A 3071-nucleotide genomic window follows, 5' to 3' on the forward strand; every position below is an offset into this window, starting at 1 on the left:
TGGAAAAGGACTGGAGTGGATCGCTTATATCAGTAGTGGCAGTAGCAACATCCACTACTCTCAGTCAGTCAAAGGCCGGTTCACCATCTCCAGAGACAACAGCAGACAGCAGGTGTATCTGCAGATGAACAGTCTGAAGACTGAAGATTCTGCTGTTTATTATTGTGCTCGAGAGCCACAGTGACTGGAGTTGGTTGAGCAGCTGTACAAAAACCTACAGTGCTCATTCTCAAGGGGCTGGTAGAGCTTAAGCATGTGATATTTTCATGACATTTGTATTATATATTTCCTTTTTTACATTAAATTGTTGTTTGTTTTATGGTTGCTACGTTGTTTTAAATTACACAGTTTCTTTACATATATGTTTTAAAAATAAATTCTTTATACTGCACTATATTGAAATCACAAAATGAGCGTAACTTGCAGCCTAATGCAGTTTTTTCTATAAAATCACCAGAGGGCAGTCAGTGTCAAGTTTCTCTCTCCTCTGTCTCTAAAAGGAGACACTCAGATCTGCTGTTCTCATTGATCTTAACTGACTGACAATCAAACCCTGAACTGAACTATAATTTATACACACACCCTTTGTGAGCTCACTTCACCACAGCACAAACAGAGCTGGATCAGCAGTGACTGCAGCTTCGTGTGTTCATTAAGCTGAAGTTCACCATCTCACCATCTCAAAAATATTTTAAGACAAACAGCCAGAAGACTGCAGGAGCTGCTGTGAGATACTGTGATGAAAGCTGAACACATTAGTGACGCTGCAATAAGACAATAAATCTTTAATTTCCTGGAGGAACAAATATGTTAATGTGTCTCCTCGCTTCCCTCACTTGCGTCTCCTCCTTACATTTTAGCTCCTCCCAGCATGTATGATGAGAGAGATGCAAGGAGGAGACATGAATACACCTGTGTCTCCTCGCTGAGCTCCTCCAGAAGTTTCCTCTCTACTTGCTGCTCGTCTCCTTGAGGTGCATCTAATAGACTAGCTGACTAATTGTGCACATCCATAGCTTAGAGAAGACATGAAAACATGACTTTCCTGTTCTATGAAAAGAGAGAGGCAATAATATTTGCCAAAGACAAAATGAACACCATTCAACAGTGTGCAGTGATAGGGTGCAAGTAATATATTTGTAATTTGGCCATGATAAAGTGTCATCTGCCTCTTCAAAGTGTATGACCAGAATCCATTAAGATAAATATTTAAAAAAAAATTAGAAAAGTTTCTCAGTTGAATATACTGCCAGAAAAATACATCTTGTCTGTCCCTGTAGTTTTCAACTATCATAGTTTACAATACAAATAGTTACCAGGTATTTGGTGTTTTGACATTTCCCCCTGCTCTTGTTGAAATCTCTACTGATGTGAAAGTACATCTGCTTTCCATGTTGTCTTTTCACACCTGCAGAGGGAGGTCCATGCAAACACTTCCCTCCTTATAATCACATCATTAACAGCTCTCAGATCATTTATGACACAACAACTGGGACACTTTATAAACCCTCAAAAGATTCAGATCACAAAGCACTGGATTACAGTGTTTATCACAGAATGGAAAATATGATTTGCTGGAGTTTATTCTTCATAGTTACTTTTCATGGTGAGAAGAATTTCTGCTTTAACTCACTGAAGACATTTAAAAATATCTAATCTGTGATATATAAATGTGATGATGATCACAATGTCTTTACTTACAGGAGTTTGGAGTGAGATCAAACTGGACCAGTCTTCCTCTGAGGTGAAAAGACCTGGAGAGACAGTGAAGATGTCATGTATCATTTCTGGTTTTGACATGACAGACTACTATATTCACTGGATACGACAGAGGCCAGGGAATGCTCTGGAGTGGATTGGGAGGATGGATACAGGCACAAACTCTGCTAGCTATGGCAGCTCCTTTCAAAGTCGTTTCATCATGACTGAAGATGTGTCCAGCAGCACTCAGTACCTCGAGGTCAAGAGCCTGACAGCAGAAGATTCTGCTGTTTACTTCTGTGCTCGACAAAGCACAGTGACTGAAGACAGTGGAACAGCTGCACAAAAACCTCCACAGACAACAAACAGCAATGTGATCTTAATGACATCAGCGTTTTCTCACCACCTGCAAAAACACTTTGATATATCCACATTAGATTTCTCTATAGTTGACTGTAAACTCATCAGTTCCTCTGAATATCACCCCCTCAAAAAAAAAAAAAAAAAACCCACAAGTAAAGCACATCAGAACAACGTTTGATCACAGAAATTGGCTGGATCTGAAGATAAATAGAAACCTGAAATGTTCATAATCCAAAACATGTTGAAAACAGTGATTAATGTTAACTTCATGTTAACACTAAAGCCGTTTTGTGGCCATTTACCATTTAAGTTTTTTCTGTTTAAACCTGCAAACCAGAAGCATCAGTACTATATATTCAGGCATGCATTTTGGACCATAAAACAAAATTAACACATTTGGAAAATGTTACATGTCAGTGAGTAATGAATTAAATAATCACAAGTGAATTGTAGTCACAGAAGACACTCTTTAACAAGGAGGAGTCAATGCAAAACTCAGATATCTTCCACCTCTACTTATCTGACTGCAGAGAGGAGGACAGAGAACAGTGGAAACACAGTTTAACATGATGGACTATAGGACAGGACTGCTGCTTTTAACTATCTGCTGGGCAGGTGAAGATTTTTGATGAATTTTATATTTTTCTTTTTTTTTCTTTTAGGTTGTAAATGTGTTGCATTTCATGGTTTTCTTTGCTGTCTTGACAGGTGTTGATGGTCAGACTCTGACTCAATCTGAACCAGTGATTAAAAGGCCTGGAGAATCTCACAGACTGACCTGTACAGCCTCTGGATTGGACTTTGGCTACAGGATGAACTGGGTCAGACAGGCTGCTGGAAAAGGACTGGAGTGGGTCGCTTATATTAACAGTGGCAGTAGCAGCATCTACTACTCTCAGTCAGTTCAAGGCCAGTTCACCATCTCCAGAGACAACAGCAGACAGCAGGTGTATCTGCAGATGAACAGTCTGAAGACTGAAGATTCTGCTGTTTATTATTGTGCTCGA

At 39.4% G+C, this 3071-nt stretch overlaps 2 gene segments (V, D, J or C); both read left to right on the forward strand.

Annotated features, from left to right (window-relative positions):
- Positions 1-1455: 1455 nt before the first annotated feature.
- LOC126387575 (Ig heavy chain V region 186-1-like) lies at positions 1456-2257 on the forward strand. The segment is given in 2 exon segments: positions 1456-1606; positions 1704-2257. Coding segments are annotated over 2 exon segments (588 nt in total).
- A 311-nt stretch (positions 2258-2568) lies between these two features.
- LOC126387576 (immunoglobulin heavy variable 3-48-like) lies at positions 2569-3071 on the forward strand (the record flags this gene model as incomplete). The annotated part of the segment is given in 2 exon segments: positions 2569-2679; positions 2773-3071. Coding segments are annotated over 2 exon segments (348 nt in total), but the record flags the coding sequence as incomplete, so codon positions are not given.

The sequence above is a fragment of the Epinephelus moara genome, unplaced genomic scaffold (assembly GCF_006386435.1).
Source record: "Epinephelus moara isolate mb unplaced genomic scaffold, YSFRI_EMoa_1.0 scaffold923, whole genome shotgun sequence".
NCBI lineage: Eukaryota > Metazoa > Chordata > Actinopteri > Perciformes > Serranidae > Epinephelus > Epinephelus moara.